At 37.0% G+C, this 24,841-nt stretch overlaps 1 protein-coding gene across 1 annotated transcript; it reads right to left on the bottom strand.

Annotated features, from left to right (window-relative positions):
• Window positions 1-22,499: 22,499 nt before the first annotated feature.
• LOC116160470 lies at window positions 22,500-23,369 on the bottom strand. The gene is made up of 3 exons (XM_031473664.1): window positions 23,189-23,369; window positions 22,945-23,141; window positions 22,500-22,893 (listed from the first exon to the last, which is right to left on the bottom strand). The coding sequence occupies exons 1-3, from the start codon at window positions 23,262-23,264 to the stop codon at window positions 22,543-22,545; spliced, it is 624 nt and encodes a 207-aa protein (XP_031329524.1). The 5' UTR covers window positions 23,265-23,369; the 3' UTR covers window positions 22,500-22,542.
• Window positions 23,370-24,841: the final 1,472 nt, after the last annotated feature.

Genomic DNA, 24,841 nt, shown 5'->3' with positions numbered 1-24,841 from the left:
GCGAATTCATGATTTCTGTCCGTCTGTCAGTCCGTCTGTGTACCTACATGATAACTCCCGAACGATTTCGAATTTTCCAATTCTGTTTTCAGTAATAAGTAGGTGGACAGTGGTCAAGCGACTTGGTGATTAAATTTTGGTCAATACTCGTTAACCGGAAGAGACCTTGTCGCTCGTTGTCTATATTAGGTTTAGTTATTTCCTTTTCTTCATCATAAAATTATATTGGGTTGCGATTAATACATTCAACGAGTAATCATAAATAAAAGGGGGTTTTATCTTTTCTCCTAAAACGCAGCGTGAAAATTGCATGTCTCTTCGAGAACTGATTACTTCACGAAATTAACAGTTATGGTCAGTAAATTATTTTACAAAATTGAGCGTTGCTTTAATGCGAACCTATTTGATTGATATTGACTTTATCAAAGGCAATGTTATTAATAATGAATTTTTTTATACAATCGCCTTGACACCAAATAAATAAAATAAACAACACCAAAAGTTTTAATGTTTAGTTATTTGTACAACTAGAGAAACTAATTTTAACATTGGAAATGTTTATGGTTTCGTATAGGTATGTGGTATTTGGGTACAAAGTTACGAGTTTCGTTCACGCAGAAAAAACAACGGTGTCGCATCACCGATTGTAACGTACTCGACTATGATCAGTACGTGAAGGAATAGCCGCGGATTCTGTCTATACGTTTTGTTAATTCCAATCTAAAATTCTCGCACATATCCTTTGATGATGGTAATTAGACCAAGGATCAATCTTGAAATGGGGTTTGAAGTGAATCAATTAAAAATCAGTGTCTCCCCATAATGAATGAAACGAGCATAGGTATTACGAATTACGATTACGTTATGATGCTTATTATTCAGAACGGCGACGGGTGATGGGCGATTGGATTAAATTTGAATAAGAGTTATTTGTGTTTTACGAGGTGTTTTACATATGGCGTTATACGGTTGTCATTTCTAATGTCTCCGATGGTTGCATGGATTGCGAAATCTGTGAATTTTTTGTACTGTGGACTAAATGAACGTATTTTGTCATGAAATTAACGGACTAATGGCTATGTGCGCTATGTTGTTCTTTACTAGACGTATCTGTGGTTAATATTTCAAAGAAATATCTTCACTAATACGAAAGTTGACACTGCGCAGAGTGCGTATAAACTGCGCATGCGCACATCTAATGTTTACAATATGAGATATGTTTGCTTTTACAGAAGCACCTATGATAAAAATTTCAAAAAAATATTTCGATAAATAAGACAGTTGATATTGCACATGCGCACATTAATCTGATGTTTACAATATGCGATACGTTTGGTTTCACTAAAGGATTGTTTGGTTAAAATTTCAAAGAAATATCTCCATAAATATGTAAAGTAATAAGTTCATTTTGCAGTCCGCGCATGTGCATTGTGCACATCTGATTTTTCCTATATGCGATATGTTTGCCTTTACTAGAAGTGTCTGTGGTTAAAACTTCAACAAAATATATTAATAAATAAGAAAGTTGATACTGCGCAGCTTGCGCATGCGTACATTACTCGTTAAGATTTTTCTTGATTGAGGTGACAGAGCTATAAAATACCGAATGCAAAAAGAACGAACTAAATATCTTGAAAACTGTGGGAATATGGAGGCCTCGGTCGGACAAACGGACGGACAGAGAAAGTGGCTGCAATAGCGCACCCACCTTCCTTGGAAAATGCGCTAAAAATATAAGTGGATTATACAAAGAGGGACAGGAACGTTCGAGGTGCTTACATACAAAATTTCATTTTCCTATCTTAACAAATAAAAAAATTGGATTGCGCAGATACAAAAGTTGGGGCAAATTTTTTATGCATCGTCGTAGTTTCTTGAGGTTTAAGGAATATTTACTAACACAAAAAACCGGACATTCATATGTACAAACAACAAAAATTATAAAAAAATCCTTCTTTTCAGATGTGGGCAGTTTTTGGGCTGTAACTTTTTGGTTCGTTAGTTTACTCAGCTGAAAAACAATGGCGACCTTTCTTATATCCTTAAGAATATTATGTGTACCCATTTTCAAAATTATCGGACGTTTCGACACAAAGTTATCGTGCATACGGGCGACAAACGGACAGACAGACAGCAATACAAAATTATGAACGGTCTCGAGGATCGTTAATAAGTAATAACAAAGAATCAACGAACTCGTTAACGATAAATAAAGTATGGATACGTGCGCATGCAAGATGCAAATTTAAAAATGTAGTTACTTATGCTGAAGTAAATCGATTACAAATTGTAATCAGTAATTGAATACAAATTTTGTAAAGTAGGTACCTAATCAATTACTGTAAATACTTTTATGATAAAGTAATTTGTAATCAGTATTCGAATACTTTTTGGAGTAATCATTCCAGCTCTGCTTGTGCTTGATTATGACGATATGAAATAGGAATACGATATGGGAAGAATATTTAAACTCGATTACCGATCATGTTTTGTATTTTCCCGCTTTGATAACTGATATCGTTCCGTGACAATAATGAATGTAGTTTCTAAGACGAGCATATTGAGCTACTCTCAACTAGGTGGCAGCATATTCCGGTACATCTTTTTACAATCATCAAGAATTGGCGCGAACCGGTTGGCTTACTATTTGTATTATAATGGTATTACATTACTGCAAAGGGATTCAAACTGTATGTATTTGGAAATGTCAGAGCAATTTCAGACAAAGGCAATTTTTCGGGATTCATTTTGAACAACACAAGCTATTGGCGCATGAGAGTCATGTAAACGAGTCAGTAAATGAAAAAGAAATGCATTTTCCATGTTGTTAACCACTGCCAATGGCGACCATAGATTAAGCTAATCAATATTTCATTACACGTAGTAAATATTACATTCTAATCAAAACTGTCCGTTCCGTGTCCAGCACTTCGTGCCGTAATGGAAAATCAATGCTCGGAACCATCGCTTGTGGCTGCAGCATTTCAAATTAATGCAGACCTTAATCAATTAGGTACCTACCGACGGATTAAACCCAAGCTTATTTATACAGTTTGAGCTTAATATTCATTTCTGGTAAGAAATACAGTCAACATTTGGTTCCGATTCACAAATGGGGAGCGATTTACGTAAATAATCCGTTTGTTCAAACAAATGACGTCGGTTGGTGGTATATTAAGAAAGGTGTACAATACCAAACTGGAGGCCGAAAACAAGCAGGCTTTTATATCGCCATTCAGCCAAAAATGATGCGTGTGTTGACCTATTTTCGCTTGACAAATAATTAAATTAAAGCAATCAGTGTAGTAACTTTGATTATATGTATAATCGAGGTCCGTGAGCTTTATGAGAAGGGTTTGAATAATTTCAATTCAAGTTTGGATAGGTAACAATAGCGACTTAGAGAAGGGGATGATATGGGGTAGGTAGGTCGCAACTTTCAATTATTACGGAATTAGAAAACCCCCAACATTTGCAGGGTATAACAAGGTTAGGTACACTATTGGCAATTACTATCATATTCATCCAGAAATTTAAGCGCAAGTATTTGTTGCTTTGAGGAGTAATTCGATTCCCCAGTGCAACCAATTTGGAGAACGAACGAGATGTCAATTTGGTTTTTGTGCCAAACAAATTGCGGTTATTCTATCTTTTTTTTTTTTTTTAAGTATAATTAAGCCCGTTCAGTAAGAGTCTACTTTGCTCGGCTGTTTGGACAGTTACTTGTCACGTGTTTTAGGCACTAGAGGGTAGTTAGCCCATAACTAAAAATTTGGAAAATTATTTAATTAATTTATAGACTGTGAGAAAATGTTTAAAGTTTTACGAATTAAAATGCACTATATTTTTGTACCTATTTCAAGGAATTCAGTGGCGATAAAGAAAATGTTGCCAATTAAGAATGTGGACTTTATTACCACTACAGAACAAAAAAAATGTTAAAACATTTTCACCTTAAGGCTAGTAAATTTAGCGCATTTTGCCTTAATCAGTACTACCCAAAAGGTCATATAACGAACTTTATGTGTTATAAATACGAAACTTAACAGTGCGCAGTCTTCACATGCGCACTCGTGATGTTTAAAATATGCGATATGCTTGCCACTAAAAGAATCTTTGGTTAAAATTTCAAAAAAATATTTTTGTAAATAAGAGCTTTGACATCGCGTAGTGTGCGCCTTGCGTACATGTGATAGCATTAGCAATAGTGATTACAATATGCGATATTAATGTCTGTACTATCAGATATTTTGGTTAAAATTTGTCTATGAACATGAAAGTTCTCAATGCGCATGCGTAAAAGGGGCGGCAAAATGTTTCTTGATTGATGTCCCTAGAGCTATAAGTTAACTAATGCAAAAATATCGAACTAAATATCTTAAAAACAGTAGGAGTAGTTAATGCCTTGGACGAACGGACGGATAAAGATAGTGGCCTTATAGCGCCTTCCAACATACGTTAAGAAAGGCGCTAAAAACTATAGTAAAAGAGTAAAATGAGGGTTGGATTAGTTTCAAACCCTATAGTTTTAAAGGTATAAAAGGATAATTTATATAAATAAAACAAGAAAAAAAAGTTCAGAATCGGTTGACCCCTTTCGGTCGCTCTTAGGGGCTAAAATTACACAAAATATTTCACATTTTATATTGTTTTTAGCTCTACGAGCTTTACGAAGACGATATTCATTACATATACATGAAAATACACATTAAACTTGAAAATAGACTGGAGTAGTAGTACTCCAATTTATCATATAGTGACGTCACGACAAATAAGATCGAGCGTCATTAATTAATTTGGGTGGAAAACATGAATTGACATAGATCTTATCAGAGATAACTCTTCACAAAATGGTCGCGGTTACAGCTGTTTAACTCGAACAAGTTGCAGCGATAAGACTGACCATTTTCTTTGTTGAAATCCTTTCAAAATCCTATGAATTACTCGGCACCCAATTTACAGTATACAGTACAATATCTCCAGGAGTCCAATTAACCTAACCTTGCAGGAAACGCACGGAATTGGAAAAGAAATCATGTCCCAAATAATCACATCACAAAGATTAAATAACTCTTTTATATGTATAATGTAGACCAAAGCTAAGTATTCGTATCATAATAAATTGATTGATCCTCCAGATTCTACAATCAGCGGAAATATACCAAAAATACAGTCAACTTATTACAGCTTTTGACTAGTACAGCGAAATACTCGGTTAAACTCAAATCCGGATGATAACTCACATTAAAATAGAAACCTATATCTGAAGTCTCTAAGCTACAAAGCTAAGTTATTCATCCAAATCATTCATAAAAAAAATATAAAGAGATACTCTATTGCTCGCATTTGACGTTTCTAAAAGCCTTTGAAAGCTGCTGAGGGTTCGATTTTTAGAGACACTCAAGCCTGTAGGTAAGATTGAAACTGTAATAGCCTCTAGAGGACAAGGAGGGTTTGAAAAGGACAATACGCATTAGTTCAGTTGATTACATTTCTGTGCTTCTTATGTAGATTGTTAGTTTTAGCGCGATGTGGAGACCCTTAGTTCACGTGTTGGTTCTTAATATTACTCTGAAAACCTTAAAGGTTCGTCAAAACCGTAAAGGCACCTGAAGACTTTTAAAGTCATTGAAAGGTTTTTAAATTTCTAAAGGCTTAAAGTGGCATGTACTCTCTTGAAGCCTCTTAAGGACCCATGAAACCATTAATTTAGCTGTTTGCACTTCCACACCTAGATCGTAATCTGGACTAGATTAAATACGGAACTGATCATTTACACACGACACAAATTTATTCCAAAAAAATCAGTTAATAATGCTATAAGAAAGAAAGGCACTCAGCGCCTGCTGATACTACGCAGAAGTGATCGATTGAAACAAATAAAATTTAAAAGTAAAGTAATTATTTTAAAGAGTTAACAATTTTAACATCCGATCGTAGCTGCGATTTCCTTTAACCGCACGAAAACACAAACATCAATTGATTTTGGTTCAGAATCATCTTTTTTTTGCTTTCACTTGATTTCCTTGATTTAAACAAAACTGGCTTTGTTGTGATTTAAAATGTAAAAATGGTTTTTGGTGGTAGATAAACTTCACTTAATCGGGTACTTTGAAAAACCTTACTCATGCCATTACTCCTCGATAGACTCAGCACTTCTCCGTATACGTGGCACAACGCTTGATCTTAACTAGAACCTTTATAACGGCGAGTTAAAATCTCTTATAACAGATTTTCTTCTGCAACCACCAAAACTGACTGTCTTTCACGAAAGATCTAACTAAAGAGCCCCTGTTTTCCGTCTGCTACTCCTATTTAAAACTTTCTTCCCTACTGTTCTTCCGATTCTACTTCTTTATCATTTTGTTAACATTAGGCAATGAAATCCATATGAAAAGACGGCCGACTCGTTCTCTCGTCTAGCTTCAATATGCGTCTTCGATAAACCTTTGTTTCCAGATGTCCCTAATCGTTCTCAGTGTAATCTAACTAAACAAGATATCAATCAAAATACATGGAAATTAAGCATCTAATAGTTCGAATACAAACCAACATTAATTTCAAATTCAAATACTATGATATAATTTGTGTTTAATCCAAATTAACAACAACTTTAATTAATTCCCCCAATGGAGTAGTTTACATGTGTCGCGGGGGTAAAATAATTCAAACCGATTGTTTATAATTTCATTGAAATATCGTTTGCACCCACTACCTCCAGATTATATAACGTGGCATGTAATATTCATAACGTCTTATAATTATCTTGGCTTAAATATGTTAAAAACGTAAATCGGAGGCGGTTCGTTAACTGAACACAAATATGGCGAACAGTAAATATAATCCAACTAATTCAAAATTAACCTTTCTCCAGTTAAGTTTTATTAAAATACACATAAAATATAAACCTTGTTTTCTAATTGAAAATTTACACATCGCCTTAATTTCTTTTAAAATTGAAATTTCTTAAATCAATACAAAATGAGCCATTTGACAATTAACCAAAATTAGTATGGCAACCTAATTCATGGCGTTGGCGTCTTGATTGACCATTCCCCGAGGTCAAGACTCGCATTCGTGGTGTATGAAGTTCACTGCACTGAATTGCACTGAATTTCATAGCTATTTTTTCCCATGCTTTTCCCAAGTAGAAATTAAAAAGAGCTTTCTAAATGAGGTACGAAAACCGGTTCTGGTTCTGGTTTCTGGTCGGTTGAAGAGCTAAAGGAATTCGCCGATTCTGGTTTCGCGTCGGTAAGAGGTACATGAATTTTCCCTGGAAGTTTTGGCAATCACACATTTATAGGGGCAAGGGACGCACATAACAACTGGAGAAATGGGAAATGATTTAAATTCAAAGAATTTTAAAACACACACAACAGGATGCTTCTAAATAATATGTACACGTATGTGTTACACTGTCAACTCTTTCGCCCTTTAACTTTATCAAGAACAGAATAAGAGCCCCGTATTCCCCCCTCAGTAAGTTTTTTAGCGCACTTTATATGTAAAAAGGTAGCTTTTAATCTCACTTGGGTCACCTGGCTGGGAGCAAATGAGAGCCCGTAGATGAACGCTAGGAGAAAGGCAAAGAGTGTACGTGTACTCACCGGGCCTGAGTAATTATCAACGTTAGGGAGGGGGCTACATGCTGTGCGGTCGGCGACATCTGGGCGCCATCTCCGAGCTTGGTGCAATATCGTGGTGATTTTTAAGTTTTTCGTACAGTTTGGTTTTGTTCCGATTGTTTTCAAATTGGTGTCACTGGAAAGACCGTGTAAACACGCACAAATACTGCGTGACGTAATTTTGTTTTTTTCCCTAGGGTCCTTTCGCAAGGCGCGTAAAAGTTTCTTAAAGCTTGAATTGCGGGTTCAAAAATTGAGTACTTTTAGGGGGATTCATTTCATTGAAAACACAAATAAGATTTGAAAGTGGCTGAATTCGTGCAGACTTCACCCCGGAAAACTAACCCAGTAAATTTGCCCGAAAGTTCACCACCGAAATTATATTTTCCAAAAAGCTCGCCCGTGGAAGGTTCGCAACAACTGCAGGGTGAATAAAGCACAAACTGTTCAACAAGTACCTAATCTAGGAATGTGGTTTGAAGGAATCATAACATTCATCTTATGGTCCTGATCTGAACCCCATGTGCTTACTACTCTTTCAACAGCTCAAAAACCACTTAAGAGGGAAGGACAACGTTGGAATGAGTGGGTTGTGAAAGGGTCTTACATTGAATTTTGTTTGCCCTCCTCTTCGTAGCTAGATAGGTAATGTTAAAAAGCTCCGCTCGTACATTTTCATCAATTTCCGATTAGGGTTATTAAATAATCTCGCCCGACAATATGCCATTTATGCTTTTATACGATGAAATACCTACCCCACGTCATAAGAATTGAGGAAAATCTGCTAAATGCTACAGATCCATCATAAATTTTGCAGTGGTAAAATATTACCGTCCCACTTGAAAAGCGTAAATGTAGTCATATATTAATTTTGGGTTTCCGGCGTTACTAGCACGCAAGTTGTCTCGATTCATTTTCGCGCTGTTTTATACACACCACAGCATAATTACGAACAAATGCTTCCACCACAATAATCCCCCTTTTCGCCGATTCAACGTTATTTGTCGCTCGCGTTTAAGATGGGGTGGGTCCTGAGCATTAATAATATTGTAAGTTTGTTCGGCTTGATTTGTCACCGGTTGCAATAAATTAATTGCGTTGAGCCTTCGTCAAACTTGCCTTTTGAAAGGTATTGGCCTTTTTTGCTGTGCGCGTTCTAATTTTCAAGAAGTAATTTGGGCTTATACAAATCGGTGTCTTTGACAGTGACTATCAAAGGAATGATAAAGTATACCGCAACGTCATTTGGCAAATTGGCACAGAGTCCACATTATTTCTGTTTTTATTAAATAACACTCTACCGCATTTAACAGTCCCGACACGAGTTTTCCAGAGGAAATTGCCGACTGTCAATCTCCTTCGTTTGGCGTTTCTAGCCCATTGCGCGTTTGTTATGAAACGTATCTGTCTCAATAAATACGTTGCTTCGCGCGAATAACGAAAAGGAGAAAATAATGAAAGTGAATGTCGCGTCTAACCAAAACGTCTAACCAACCTTTTCGCTCCGTCGTCCTCCAAAGTTTTTCGGCATATTGCCCATCCGCATCCTACTTCTGATGTAATACAGTAAAGCCCGCCGCTTCGGTAGACTATATAAATCAGATAATTTAAAAAATATGGGCTCTGCGGAACTGTTTGAATGGTTATTCACTTTTGCGAACAGTACAAAAGAATATGAAATGTGAATGTAAAGATAATGCCGTTTGATTATGGACAACACAGCGTTTCCCTTAGTCTTAGCATTGAATAAAAACACTATAAGAAGCCTAACGCTTATGGAAGAAAGCGCGACAAATCCCCTTGCACCCGCATTGGTTGTGATCACCGAACTCTCATTGCGGTAAATAGGAGGAAAGCAAATTCTCATTCTTCTCAGTTCAAGAATCGACACTATTGACAGTGTGTATAATTTCTCTAGACTTCCCGAAAACCACCTTCTCCAGAAACTTAACCCAGTGCTGAGTTTCCTACGTGGCCATAGTAAGCCCCCAAGATACGATCATGAAATTGCTAAACATGGTTGAAGGGCATCTTAGTTAAACGTTTAAAAAAAAATTGCGGCAGAAGCCCTAAATTTTCCACAACCTTAAGGCTGGAGAGTACATACAGAACGGAGTATGTAAAGTTGCCTACTGTCAATTGCCAAATTTAGTCATTTATAATATTAATTTGTGTTCGATGGCAGAAACATAAACTTAGGCCAATTATAATGCACTTTTTCTATCTGTATAAATCAAGCGGCTTGCCGCAAGGTATCTTTTCGCATTTTCGAGGTAAACACTATTCAGCCGATTTTCAAAGACAACTCTTCTATAAATGAAGTTCAAACAATTTCCAAAACTCGTATAAATTCGTAAAGTAAAGGCAATAACGCCATGAGAATTTGCTTCTTTTTTTCTTTTTCAAAACATGGCACCCGAACAGCCCTCCACGGTGCCCTTAAAAATAAAAAAAATCAAAACACTTTAATAAACCCCGATGTTATTGTCTAGTTAAAGCATTCACCTTTCACAGGAATGTTCGACCCTTTTTTCGTTTTCTAGTCGAACTAAATCAAGCGTTTCCGGGCAACGGAACAGGTGTACCGTCCAGCCTTAATACAAAGTTCGCATAATTTCGTCGAAATGTTAGGTTTTATTACTTATGTTTCATGATTCCTTTTAAGTTGGTAAGATTGTGAGTAACATTCCAACTTTCTTAAGAGGTTGTGTTTCTAATTATAACATAATGGCAGTAAGTAGTTCTTTACATGTTTTACATAATTCATGTGTACATTAAGATTTCCTTCCCCTTTCGGGTGATTAGGCGGTCGATGATAGTCGCCGGCTGGTATAGAAAAGGCGTTCGAAATTTATCGGTGCCGGCGGTCGCTAACAAATATGCGGTCTATGGAAGATGCGAAAGACGCCCCTTCCCCTTTCGAGTGATCAGGCGGTCTGATAGGCTGACATAGAAAATGCGTTAGAAGTTCATCGGCTGTCGCTAACAAAGAGGCGGTCTATGGAACATGTGAGATTGTGAGAGATGTCCCTTTACCTTTCGACTGATAAGGTTTTTCCGCTCGGTGGAAAAATCGATCCTACCAGATGCATAAGGTAACCCTCTCTACGACATTCTTCTTTCCGAAGGCATTCAATTTTAGACTGTATGCGCTTTAAAAAATGGTTTTATTAAGGTGTATCCACATGTTACATGGAATTGTAGCTTATTTTGTGTCCAAGTCGAACTAAAACCACATGATCGTACGCACCTAGAACTCGAATTATACTAAATCTCCTGAATACTCCTGTAGTTAACTGTTCTGCAGCTGTTGGCCGCCGTACCTGGCCTACTTCAATTAATCCTGTTTATATAACTCTTATCCAAACCCAGCTCTGAAGCTATCTGATCGTATAATATATTTAGTTTTGTTTCTCATTGTTAAATGAAACTATCAACCAACAATTAATCATTTTTATGTCATTGTCAATCTATCAATTGTGTGTTTATTTGAATCCATTGTACGACCCAGAGATAGTTTTTAAGTTCATATTTTTCTATTTTTGCCCAAGATCTATCTTAAGTCTTACGTGCTAAACAACATTTGTGTAATTGGTTTGCGAATTCGCCACATTTTATTTAGAATTATTTATTTGATGATGTGTAATTTTGTTTAAATAATCCCCTTTCTAATTTGTTTATTTTATTATTCAGATACTAGATTTGCGTGTATTGTTTTGTTAAAGTCATCTCATTTAAAGCCGGTTGTTGCGATAAGAAATTTGTTATGGCGCTGCGTTACGCTAATTGGCTTCAAGATAAGCAGGTTTCGCCGATAAATAAAACACAAGTGTTTAATGTCGAAGATGCAAGTTGGAATAGAGGAGAAGCGGAAACTTTGGGAGAGAAGAATGTTTCAAATAGCGGAGGAAGACGTTTGGGTTTCATGGTGGTGGACGTAGCCGTAGACTTTTTTTGTTCCCCGTTATTTAAGCGTATTTGTTGCAGGACAGTCAGTTTTGCCAGTTATAACGTTTTAGAAGAAAGTGGCACAAGAGTGTTTAAGTCAAATTAAAATCTACGAAGAAGTAATTGTTTTTAAATAACTTTTTACCATCAAATAGCCAATATTACATCTATAATTTAAACAAATCTAGTGTCGTCTAAATCGAGATTCAAGTGAAATCTAGGTTTCCGGTCTCGTTTAATTTTTGTGCCAATTATAGAGAGTGCAGTTTATGATGGGATGTTAAAGATTATTTCACCTAATAATTAAAGCTTTGTTTAAATTTAATTTTTTGCATAAGGTACCAATGATATCGTTATTTTCTTTTTATGCGAATTATCAATGTGTAACGCCACTTCAATTATTCGAGGGCAGTTGTTCCCTAGGAGCCAAAGTCATGGCAGAAGGCATGGCCGCGTTCCCGCCAACTACGATAGGCGTCCCATATTGTTTTGTTTTTGTTTTAAGATTTGTTGTCAAATAATTAACAATGCGTCGCCATAAATAATTATGTAAGTGTTTTCTTCAAAATAAATTATTATAACGTCGTTATTTTTAATATCAGCGTTATAAATGGAAGAAACTGAATTGCGTAAATATTTTGTGAGGCGTAATGATTTTACTTGTAGGACTAATTGTTACATTGTTTAATAAAATTGATTATTTATCTGGCCAGTAGGGACATTTTTGAGTCCAGTTTGGGATTAGGCTTTTGTCCTTTTAGATTGATTGTGATGATTTGCTTGATTATATTGTTTATTATAATAAATGTGTTCAATTTGAAATAATTCAATTCAATTTATTCCATTTAACAGCTGGTATTCCACCTCAAGGTTTAATACATGATTTCAACAAGACTTTAAACAAAATTTACGCAAGCTCTTTAAAAGCTGCACAGGAAAAGTATAGGTAAAAAAGGTCATTCAGTTTCATTTCGTTTATTCGCCCTGTGTGTGTAGCATCATTTTCGAACAATAACAGTTACAGCGAAATGATCACCAGCAAATTTTTCTCGCAAAGTTTAGTTAGTCTCCCAAAACGCTCGGGCCATTTTCTAAAATTACGTCGTTCCGAAACACGAGAAACAAAATTCAGAAATGTTCCTAGCGTGTTTATTCGGAGCTCATTAGCATTTATAGGAAGCGTTGCTTGGATATAGGTTATTGTTCGAAAAATAACACTCAATTCTCGCACGGCAGTCGAAAACAACGAAGCAGTTTGCAGAGACGGAACTCGAAACCTTTATAATGGCAGTTTTGTTTGTTCCTGTATCCGAAAATGTTTCATTTCTAATCCAACATCAAATATATAGAAATTTACTGCCAGGAGCTTTTACTTATGTAAACCTTTGGGAATCAAAAACGAATGGCGATTCTTGTAAACACAAGTTACGGTTACAGTTTATTTTGGACAAATCCGAAATAAATGCCGATAAAAGACGGTTGCTATAATCCGTAATATTGCCTAACGTAGCAACAGGGTTGCATATAAAGGAGGCTATACCTCCTTATCTGAGAGAAAATTCATAAGTTAACTGACCAGTCTCTACGACAGCTCAAAACCAAGTTTTCCCTAATATTGTTCTAATGTCAATAAAAAACTATAATTTACGTAAATTTTGTGATAAACAACTTTTTTACTTTACATAAGTTAAATAACAGTACCTCATGACAGATGTCCTTCTGTAGATAACTCTGTTGATACAAACAGGATAGAGGCGATAAATTTAAAATTGTTTTCAACTGTGGTGGAATAACACTATTACGATTACGCATTACCAACAACAAAATTCTGTCCCCTTTTGTTTACTGACGCCGAAGTAACAATGCGGAAAGTTGTTCTCCTAGTTCATTGTATCAGAGAAAAAAATCTTGGCTCGTTATTAGGCCGGGAAGGATTTAGGGCGATGTCCCTTAAAGGAAACTTTCATACAGTTCAAGGGATTCTTTAAAGTCATTCCAATCGGACGGGAAACACGGAGATGATGATCCTGGGTTTCTAATATGGGTTGTAACAGTACTTGGGTATATAATATGGTTCTGGTTTCTGGTCGGTAAAAGGCGGAGTGAAGTACCCAAAAGGCTTACCAATCACACTTTTACAGAGGCAACGAGAAGCACAAAAACAGTGGGCGATTGAGAAGAGATTTAGTTTTAAATGATGGAGACGGCAACAGGCGACATCTAACGGGAGAATTTTACACCACATAATACAGATACTTATGAATAAAATTTTTACATTAGCACCTGTATATTTTTTTGCATGTCAGTGTAGTGGCCTGTATGTTTGAAACCGTATTAGGTTTCTTGTTCCAAACATTTACTTTTTGTTTGGTTAAACGAACGTAGACAATGGTTCCAAGGTTTCCGACTACAGCTAAATCGGATGGTTCGAACCGCCCGCAACGACAATCATCGGTAAGTTTCGGTCTACCACAAACGCATGGATAAGTGTCTGTAGTCAGGACCGATTGGCCATGGAAACACGAATTGGTCTTGGGAATTAAAATGGCCTGTGATTTACAGAACCAAAAGTTAAGGCTCTATTTTGGCCTCACTGATAGCTGCAGTAAACTTTTTTAACTATCCTAAACCAATGAAACCAATAATATAAAATTAAAAAAATATCTAATAAAAAACATGCGACGCACAATTCACCTAAAATGGACTAAATTGGAGATCTTCTTTACTGAAATCTGAAAAAACTAACCTAAAATGTGCTGGATTTTTATCTATGAAATCCAATTCTAGTGAGTTTCTGAATGGTAAAGTACTTGCAATACCAAAACGGCTTCAAATGCGTATAGGTTGATCTCTTTAAGAATATACAAATCAAAATTTTCCTTACCTAGTCTTTTTCTTACTTGAATCAAACATGATACATAAATGGAATAACGCTACTCCATGACTCAGAAAAAATAGACAACGGACCTGCAGCTTGGAACTTTTCCACCAGAAAAACTTGTTCGGTGAATTTTCAACGCAACGCAAAACCCCAACGAATGTCGCGTTTAGTGCTAGAAGATTACTTCTAGTAGTACTAGTAGTACTAGTAACGTGGGCCACGTATTAACTATATCGTTGCCCAAGACCGAATGCATCTCAAAAATCACCTACCTACTCTAAAGCTCTAAATCTCAAGATTATTTTTCGAGAACTTGGCCCATTCCAGCATAATTGTACGATGTTTGTGCTCCCGGGAACACCTAGTGGTGGTAAGCTTATAAATCAATGCAATGGCCAAGCTGTTTTAAATAGATAACGCACTTGCCCCATAAACCAGACCACCTGATAAAACAGTGCTCCTGATGAACACTGTCGAACTAATATTTTGCAGAATTGCAGAAAATATCCGCAGATTAATACTCCCGAAAGAATAGACCTGAGGGAGTATTTCCATTCCCGCAGACCGGCCCAAAAGAATTAGAATCAACGTTATTTTCGCAAATCGCAGCGTTTGAATGTCAGATTTTTACGAAATTCTAAACAATTTGAATTGAAAGTTGAGACGGTAGTGGTCAATAAATCAGCATACAAAACAAAGCGAGTAGCCCTCAACTCTAAATCCAATCTTAAACTGAAAGGTAGAAACAGATTTCACATTCTCTTGGGATCATCGCAATGAGGTCATCTCTAAACGCCCATGTCCCAAGCGAATACAGCACGTAGGTAACGATTTGCTAAGATATCTCTCATAAAGCGATCAATAAATCACCATTTCAATCCGTCTGTACCGTCCTGACGTGTTCATTATACGAAATAAACTTCTGCTGGGATCGGTGTTGATTGGGCCATTTACGTGTACCATTGAATAACTACTTATTCAATGCGTGTACTTACTTCAATTAGAATTCATCAGAACAGTTATGAAATAGTCGTTGGTTCTGCAATGGCCACCTGTTTGTGACAAGCTTGGAACAGTATAAGGGCAATACGTAAAGTTTTAAGTTTAGTTCGATGAAAGGACTGTGAAAATCTCTCGGAAAAGTCCGGTAGGGTGCGCAATAGTTACAAACTAGGCGGACGCGAGAAGATGCTAAAAAATGATTCGAAGAGACGAGATGAAATCCTCGTATCTTCCAATGTTTAGGCCAATTTAACACGCACCACCCCTTAATTTACAAACCCGAAATTCACCTTCTGCCATTAAGTGCGGCGTACGTGCTGCTAAATGTAAATTTATGTATCTCAGACGAACGCACCCACAACCGCATCTCCGTACACTTTTTTCTCGCATTCCGCAAAATAGGTAAATGCTAATGCGCCCCTTATCTCTCAGTAACATCCCACGCGAATTTATTATTTAAAAAAAACGTGTGCAGTCTAATTTAAATTTAATATACGGATCCCGAAAGTTTGCGACTTAATTATTCCGTAATAAAACTTTCCCAATATAACTAATTGGAAAAGTTCAGCTTATCGGGATTTAATTTAATAAATACTAGGAAAACTTTTTAGGGATTAATTCAAGGGAAAACGGATTAGTTTTACACTACTTATGAAAAGTTGGATATAAAATGCCCTTTCCCCTTAACAGTTTTCAAGCTTGAGTAATTAACTCGCGTTTAAAGTTCACAAAGCGTAATTTTCTGAAATAAGGTTATTATACTTTATTTATTCACTGTTTTGCAGGAGAGCATTGTATGATTTTTTCTACAGGTTATACTTTCTACTATCTTTCATGGATCCTGTATATTTTTTTTGCGTATTTGTAAGTCTGGGGTGGTGTACACGTACAGATACATTGAAACTGCTAGGGCATAGTCAGGCCTTAAGGGTTAGTTACGTCGCAGTATTGGTGGCATTTTCTTTCCTACTGAGTATAAAGGTCGTTAACACGGAACTTTATTATATTCTTTAGCGCTATGTTAGTGTATATTAAATTCATCACAGTAGCAGTGTAGAGACAAAGAACTCAATTGTCAAGAGCACGAAAGGAAACAAAAGTTATTTATTTTTCGATTACATTAAACAGAGAACAAGTATAGACCAAACGTAGTTGCACTTTAATCTCAATTTAGGTGACAATAGGTTCGTTTGAATTACATGTGTAATATTGGCTCTTTGATGGTGAAAGAGAAACTCTTTAACAGGTAACTTTGATCACCTGATAAAGAAAAGCATTACATAAGCAAAAAAACGTTCGAAGACAAACGTTCCACTAACTTCTTCGTAAATTTCACTTCCTTAATTCGACTTAAACGTTCACTTTAAATGGCGTAACACTCAAAAACTATCTCCTACAAAACTGTACAACTGGAAAGACGGGTGTCCCATTTAAAACAACCTCCCATTCTGGGCGGTACCTTTGCACTAAATTTCCGCCGATTTATCCTCTTACTATCCAGAGAATTCTCATCTCATGCCTAATTTGTAGAAGTAATCCAATAGCCCTAATTAATATGATCCTCATTCCAGACATCTAATCTCCGAAACTTTCGAAATGCATTAAGAAACAAAGCGTTATTGAAATTAAACGACCCAGCCAAAGATATGGTTCATTTGCACCGCGGTTTACGAATTCCATTCCACTACTCAACTTATGAGAAAAAAACGAAATTTCGAAATGAAATAACGCAACATAATCGTAATTTTTGGTTAATCGTATTACTAGTCCATTTTTGTGACAAGGCAATAGTTTTTTGGTATTTAATTGCCATCAATCGTCCCCTCACTATCAAAGTGGACATCACATTGCAACTTTTTACTTAAATCACGCTGTGATGTTTAACTTTGAAATGAAATTCCGGCATGTAGAACATATTCGTTTTTATAGAGTATAAAATTGACTAATTTAAATTTCACGCATTAAAAGCTTAAAAGTTTCGTAACGAAACATACAGCTAATTGGAAAGCAGCTTCAGTTTATGATGGTTTAAATTTAATAATGGATCGAAAGCAGTTTTCCTAACGAAACGTTGCATTTTGGGGAAAGCATTTTTTCATTACTTTTTCTCACTGCGCCCAGGTGCTCCTAAACGCTAACGTTGGAATGTTTGCAAATCAAACTTCCTACAATTTGCAATCACTTTTAACTTGCGATGCCGATGAGCCAAAGTTCCCTTGTTACTTCCAACATTTGAATTTCGCAAGCTTTTCGGAGGCGTTTCACGGCGTAAATCTTCCCAATTTAAAATTCATCTACATTTTTGCGACGGTAAGAGTGGTGCACGGGTACATTTACAATGGAAATTTCCGTATAGTAACGGTTGGGCCCGAAAGGTCGTTTCATGTAAATTGCGACTCTAAATTTACCATTGTTCAAGACAAATTGCTATGAAATGTGTAAAAGGGGCAGAAGTTTTCCAATTACCGAAAGGTCGCCGATTTTGGCTTTTCAAATTGGAAGGTTGGCTCGTAAATAGAGAACCGCAAATAATGCTATTCACTTTGAGTTTGCTTTTCATGAAAACTAAACTTTTCTTATTTTTGTTTCAGGTACGTTAAACCTTCGGGCATCTACGAGCGTGATTTGGTATGTATAGAGTTTCCTTAAATCCCTAAGCAAAATCCAATGTTCGATTAAATTATAGTAAAACTAAATCTTTACAGTTTTGCAGCATTTTCTCCTTTTCAAATGAAATATCCATGTGTTGACATGTTTTGACAGTTTATTAGTTTTTTTAATTTCATTTTTGGGCAATAACAACCCGACCAGGGACCCTTAGCACCCCAGTCGTGGTCCCACGTCACTACGCCGCAAAGGTAGGTGGTTTGCCCTCCTGAAACACAGTGCACGTGAATTTCCACGATTTTCATCCTGGGTGAAGCAGTATGTTTCCGGACATCCAGTGGCATTTTTTTTTCGGGCTCATATTGAGAAGGACGACGGAAGGATGGTAAATATAATTTAATCCGCAAAATAAGTAAATAAAATTACATTTATATGTAAATAGAATTAATTTTTAACTCAAACGGTGAAAGTTGCTGTAGTCGGTGGAACGGTACGACAGTCTCGAGCGCCACCAGGAGATTAACAGCCCTTGATCGTGGTCAAGGTCGGCTGGACGGTCGCGGAGTTTCGGTGGCCACGGGTAATCAGATGGAGAAACGGAAAACACAATGGATCGATGGGCGGTTACTGGCGAAAAATCTAAAACAGAATTACGGCACGGAAACGGTAGTAATTTCCTACAACGGGGAATGTAACTCCATTTACTAGTGGAAAACGAAACAAAGGAAAGCAAGCCCTTTTTATCAACGGTACTGAAGTTGTATAAACACTTACCTTAAAAATCAAACGGTACGGTGGATAAAAATATAGCCTAAATGCATACTTAGCAAAACGACGAAATATTAGAGTAGCCCCTCTAAACCTAACTCATTAGAGTTCCCAAAGTGTGGAAAGGGAAGGCTGGAAAATCCGGCTCGCTGAATGAACTAGTATCAAATCCCTCGAAAATTACAGCTTCTCTAATAATTACCTGGTTCTCTGACGTGATAAAAATGTGGAAAATAGCTTAAACATCTTGATAAATTAGCCCGCTTCTAATGACACTAAACAGACACCGTTTGCAATTTTTGGGTCAAATGAAAGGTCTCTTATCTATTTACACGACGGCGGCCTTACTCGCGTTAATCCTAGTTTTCAACTAAATTCGGCTAATAGTCAATAAACGGAATGGAATTCACAAAATGTTAAGTTCCCCCCGTTTTACCAATCACGAGAACTTTCGGGTGCTGCAACAATAATCTAAATATCCTCACGGGAACGGTTACAAAAGTGATCAATTGTTTTTTGTACTATCGACGGATGAAAACTGTATTACCCATGAAAACAGTTAATTCTACACTTCACCTCCTGGAATAAAAATAGTTGTCTACGGATTTTAGCAATGAACCGCCCGAGCGATTCCGTCCATATACCGTGTGTTCATTAAAACTGGTAAATTGCAATATGCTAAGCCTAAGGCTAGCTCTGTAGCACGTATTTTCAATCTCTTTTGTCCAAGGAAAGTTCTTTAGTAGTTTAGTGTGTGGAAAATGCGTTTGGCATTTTCGCGAAGATAAAGTACAACCAAAATACACAAAAACACAGAGATTGAATGTCGCGGACTCCAGGTAGTTGTGCCAAGTAGGGCCAGATTGCAGGAAAGCGAGAAAGTTTTAAGTTTTGGCAAAAACGTGTAATACGCAGACGCGGATTGAGTAGAGGATTAGGGATTTGGGATTTCGGAAATCCGGTCACTGGAATAACACCACAGTACTCCTTCGCTAGTTATGAAAGGCAGGATGGCAAAAATCGCGACTTATTTGTGGTTTTGTAATCTTTCAGATCTTCGCAGTGATTCTGCGAATCTAACTCTCTTCTTTGTTGCCGGTTGTGTTGGTGGAGGAACTGGTATTGATGGATCTCGGTCCTCATTATGGTGGACCTAGACGTGTTTCTAAAAATGGTCTTTCGTTCTAGGTAATCTTCAAATCCTCTGGGGATGCATCCTCACGAAAGTTGACTAAATCCTGGAAGAGGCGGTGACGCCAATCATAAGCCAAACTATTAAGTATCAAGTATCAAGTCGCCATTGTACCAGATCAAATACGGCGTTTCGCGAATCAAAGATTTCCTTTGGTAGGATTCGTCCTTAGGATGAATTTACGAAGTGGGCCCACCAAAATTTTTGAGGGGGGGGGGGCTATCAATATTTTGTTGTGATCTACATCAGTTAAGGCTACTATAGGTCAGTCATTGGGGATTTTTACCTGGAAATAAATCCGGAAGTTTTCAAACTTTGTAGGTTTTGGGATCTAGAACTAAAATTCACAAAATGTACCGATTTTTTGCAAATATCTCCAAAACTATGCGTTTTTCGAAAAAGTATGTAGAGCGAAAAATTAAAGAGGAGGAAGTTTCGTATAAAATATGTTCCTAGTAAATATTTATCACGAAATAATGGCATATCTTTTATTCAATTAATCGATTAATTCATTAATTAATCCATGTTAATAATTTTTGATCAATTAATTTCGATTTAAAATGCTAGACTTGTTTCCACACCACCCAAGAGGTAAAGTACACGGCGCGTTTCTTTTAACGTGGTTTCCCCTGGAGGCCTAATCCACTTAGGTACTAAAATTATCTTTGGTAAAGGCCAGACGGACCTTGCTCGTTTATTTCCATATCGGGGGAAATGGTTACCTCAGCTTCAGAATCGATGTCCATTTCCTTCAACTCGTCGGACTCTCCTTCTGCAGTCCATAAAGGGTCATCAAGCAGCGAATGAAAGTCTTCTTCATCGGATTCGTCCAGTGTCACTTGGCTACCTATCTGTTATGATTTTCGTTTTATTTAAGATTTTCTAAAATTGTGATGGTTATAATATGCGTAATTTTCTTAGGGGGTCTTGAAATAAACGCGGTAGTAGATGTCATTGTACCATTCTTAGAAACATTGCCTGGGAAAAGCTACTGGTTTCAACATCACGGAACGCCGGTTCATTCTACCCATGATGCTTATATGTATTTGAACACTTTTGAAGACAGATGGATTAGGACCTACAGATCCGCGCTTGACCATTAATTTTAAAACACCCTGTAGAAGGGCGATCAAGATTTAAATCATTTGCATGTAGCATCTCGTCAGTATTGTTGAATTTGGAACACTTTTTTAAATCCAAGTCAACGGAGAGGGCGCTAAAGAAAAGCAGTCAAACGTCAAAAATTTTGAAAAATCTTGAATAACTTGAAAACCTTTGATGCTAGGACCTAGGTATAGGGAATGTGGTATGAGACGGCGTGGATTTTCATGTAGATTTCGGAAAAAAGCAATAAAATATAGGGTTTAAAATAAGAAAGTTGCTATCCACTTACACCTACAACCGGGCCAGAAGCGATCATGATAATATTTTATTTCAATAGATAAATTATTAATGGAAGTCTAAATACTTTCAGGTAACGGTTTGCATGAAACAGTCTGTATATACTCCAGTTAAATTACGGTTTGGGATGGATGTTGTCATTTCACCCAACGAAACCAAGTGTATTCCATCTAAAACAATCCGCTGAATCCGAAAATCATAGTCCTCCCGATCGGAAACGCCCGGAACATATTGTTGTAAACAAAAAACGAAAAAAGAATGGCAAAATGTCGTTTCTTTTCGAATTTGACTTCAATTATCTCGCTAACTATTGTTCTGAGGGAAAAAATGAATAGAAATGAATTTGTTTAGAATCAATTTTCTATAGGATACAGTTGGAATGGAACGTTCATTTTCCAATGTTATTTTTTTTATGGAAAAATATAAAAAAGTAATCCCGAAACTTAACAAATTACTATGTAAAATTCATTCGATCTTTTTGAAAATTCGTATTTGGTCACTCTTTTGATAACAAAACAATATGACAAACCCGATCATCATACGTTAGTAATTAATTAAATTAACAAATTAAAGAAAAACGATGCTTTGTCTTTCAAACTGAGCGACTCCCAGAGCGTTCCACATTTTTTTACAGATGGTGGAACCTTAAGACAGAAATTTGCTTGGGAAACATTTTAAAATTTTTTAATATTTCTGGCAAATCTAATTAAAAAAGTATGATCATCGATCATAGCCCATGAACCTTTATGACCTTGATTCGAGAATCTTCACTAGGTTATCGTCGTATTCATTAAATCGTTGTTTATAAGCGTAATCGGTTGAATTAAATTCTTCAATACGAATTACTGAAGATTTTACTGAAACTCATGGATTCCAGTCCTTGAATTGTTGTAGCTTATACTTACCCTTGGTGTTATTTCCTAGGTATGTATTTGAAAGAAATTCCCAAGATACCGGATAACTTACGAGAAAAGGTTCAAGGGTTGTGATTTGGTTGGTTTCAGCGACCCCAATGAGTTAACAAAGCGTTACTCCCTTACATTAACTGTGTATGGTAGTAAAGAACCAAAAACCAAGACTACAAGCTGCTATAATTCAACAATATTGCCTAAAATCTACAGTAAAAGTACCAATACTATCAAGCTCGCTAGTGCGAAACCGAATGAAACCTTAGATGACGAATCCGCAACATCCGGATTCCTCATTCGGTGACAGAGCACCTCGAACTCGTTTGGGCTGTACGAATCCCCATCCACCGAAGCTTTAAATGTGGCCTGTCTCGACCTTTCAGTGGGAATAGTGACCTTTCCAACGGATAAAACATTGCCCGCAATACCTCTACCAATGTACATGTGGCCGCTATATTGATAGCCGCCCGGTATTAGTCGTGGGAGGGCTATGTGCCTGATATCAGCGCCGGTCGTCTTAACCCACTCTACATTTTCTGGTTTCCTCGTGCAGAGGATCTGAAACAGACGATCGACTTAATCGTAAATGGTTAGATCCGTCCGGCCTACTTTAATATTTTCGGTTGCTTCGCGCGCAGAGTAATCGCCTTGGTAATAAATCTTTTGAGCACCTCCGAAAATTTGACCGGGTATAATCGCTCCTTGGGCTACCACCTGCCCGATATACGTCGGATTGCGGTCGCGATCCAAACCCCCGGGTAGCGCGTCGTTTGGTACGTCCCCGTTGTAGTCACGCCAGTAGACATCTGGATATTTACACTAAGCGAGGATGTACAACGGACAGTGCACTTACCATCTGAGTGGTCCGGTGCCGATAACACCATACCACTGGAATAAAAAATTAACAGCACACACAGATTTAACAACATGATCCAGTTACAAAACAAGCGCAAATGCTCGTTTTAGGAGTTTCTCATTAGCGGATCAATGTCAGAGTTCACTTACTATCTATGGGGTTTTTAGTTTTAAATAGATCACTGCAAATGTAAATTAGTCTTAAATATTTAAGAAGTAAACAATTACATCACACCGAGGTCAAATTGTTTATCTGTACTACAGGCTGTGAATGGTGTAATAGACTTATCTTTGATATATGGGAACAGTATTGATATCACCAATTACCAATTGACATCACCTACTAAGGGTCAGCCCGAGTGTTTTTTTTAAGATTTATAATGGCGTTGGTAGAGCGTTATCATTTCGAAGGACGCTCTTAGTAAGTGGTTTCAAATGCCATGAAATCTACGTACATTGGACAGGAGTTATAATCAAGTGAACTAGCTCTGACCAGAATGGTATTAATTAGTGATATTATAGTATTGTAATTGTGGGAATGTGAAGAGGTAGGATTAGTGACGTAAATTGCAAGGTATGCAGACTGGTAGTTGAGGCAAGAACTAGTGAACGCAAGAAAGAACCCTTTTTCAAAGCCCCACCCAGCTCTGGTATCTACATAGCTCAACAATTTAAGAATAATGGCTTATGTACATACGGACATCAGGATAAAAAACAGGCCACATTTCCTCTCAGTAAGGATCTTGCTGAAATACGCTGATTTTTGGAATATTGTTCGTAACTCTTGTGCCAATTCTATTCACTGATTTTGTGATAATCTACGCATTAGTACCAACTACCAACTAAGGTCGTACTACAGAATCTCTTCCCCCGTTTCAATTTTCAACCCTCCAAACCCACCGAGCACATGGGGGTTTTTCTTCATTATCCCTTCAATACTTCAACTTAGAAAACCCGAGCGCTTACTGCAATACAACCCATCTCTACTATAATCCGCCAAATGCCTCCAGTCACATAAATAAATAAAATACTGAAAGTACTGCTGGAGATTGCATGCTAATTAACGATAGTGATTGTTGACTTAGGTACGCCTGAAGGTATTTTCTCCATTACGTAGAACTCATTATTATTGTTTTACGGTACCTTTATTTGTCGGAGAACCCCCGTAACACCTATAGGCGTTGAGCCAGAGGGCATATGCGGTTTTCTTTCTGGGGAGTAAGTGTAACGTACAGATTTAGATTCGACATGAAGCTAGGAGAAATGTTTGGTATGATACTTCGTAAAATTCGGTAGCTTAGTGACGTTATGACGTCACAAAGATGGCCACGGGCGAAAATTTTAGTTAAGCATTCTAAAGTGTGGTTTCATGCGTAAGGAGTGAAAGTATCATACAAATTTTGATTCAGCATAAAGCTAGGATTAATGTTTGGGATGATACTTTGTAACATTCGGTAGTTCAGTTACGTTACGACGTCACGTTCTAATGTTTAGTTTTATTTGTAGCGAATGGAAGTATCATACAAATTTTGGTGCAGCATAAAGCCAGGATCAATGTTTGAGATGATATTTCTTAAAATTTTTGAGACCTTTTTCGAAATTCTCCGTCCTAAATTAAGATCACAATTAATTAAAACGGCAGTTACAGCGC

Source organism: Photinus pyralis, unplaced genomic scaffold, assembly GCF_008802855.1.
Source record: "Photinus pyralis isolate 1611_PpyrPB1 unplaced genomic scaffold, Ppyr1.3 Ppyr1.4_LG1, whole genome shotgun sequence".
In the NCBI taxonomy this organism is placed as follows: domain Eukaryota; kingdom Metazoa; phylum Arthropoda; class Insecta; order Coleoptera; family Lampyridae; genus Photinus; species Photinus pyralis.
Note: the sequence above shows the minus strand (reverse complement) of the source record. Positions and strands in the feature narration are given on the sequence as shown.

What these genes read in the sequence shown, in the direction of transcription:
- LOC116160470 (XM_031473664.1), bottom strand. Translation starts at nt 23,264, where the DNA reads ATGTTGTTAAATCTGTGTGTGCTGTTAATTTTTTATTCCAGTGGTATG. An exon ending in GGCACCGGACCACTCAGATG is followed by an intron (nt 23,142 to 23,188) that starts GTAAGTGCACTG and finishes GTAAATATCCAG; the next exon opens with ATGTCTACTGGCGTGACTAC. An exon ending in AAGCAACCGAAAATATTAAA is followed by an intron (nt 22,894 to 22,944) that starts GTAGGCCGGACG and finishes CGTCTGTTTCAG; the next exon opens with ATCCTCTGCACGAGGAAACC.